This window comes from Phytophthora infestans, genomic scaffold (genome assembly GCF_000142945.1).
Source record: "Phytophthora infestans T30-4 supercont1.6 genomic scaffold, whole genome shotgun sequence".
NCBI classification, from domain to species: Eukaryota; Oomycota; class Peronosporomycetes; order Peronosporales; family Peronosporaceae; genus Phytophthora; species Phytophthora infestans.
The window spans coordinates 4,518,677-4,519,060 of NW_003303753.1; the positions used below are offsets into that span (position 1 = coordinate 4,518,677).

The window sequence follows — 384 nt, forward strand, 5'->3', positions numbered from 1 at the left end:
ATGGTGAAGCTTGTTTGTGCGATCGTTGGTGTGGCTGGAAGCGCTTTCCCTGTGGACATCGACGCGAGCCAGCTGGTGGAAGACTTGAAGAATGCGATCAAGGCGAAGAATGCAGCGACTATCACGGGCGACGCCAAGGACCTGCAGCTCTTCCTGGCGAAGCAGCCTGTCGAAGATGAGAGCGGCAAAGAGGTCGTCCCTGTTTACCGCCCTTCTGCGGAGGAAATGAAGGAGGAAAGTTTTAAGTGGCTCCCAGACGAACATCGGGCTGCTCTGAAGCTGGTGGAAGGAGAATCTGATGACTACATCCATGCGCTGACGGCCGGAGAACCGATTCTGGGCTCAAAGACCTTAACAACGTGTTTTACACGAAGAACAACATGA

The 384-nt window shown here is 53.9% G+C and overlaps 1 protein-coding gene across 1 annotated transcript; it reads left to right on the forward strand.

Moving 5' to 3' along the window:
* On the forward strand, window positions 1–384 carry PITG_05043 (Crinkler (CRN) family protein; the record flags this gene model as incomplete). Its single annotated transcript, XM_002905670.1, has 1 exon — window positions 1–384. The coding sequence occupies one exon, from the start codon at window positions 1–3 to the stop codon at window positions 382–384; it is 384 nt and encodes a 127-aa protein (XP_002905716.1).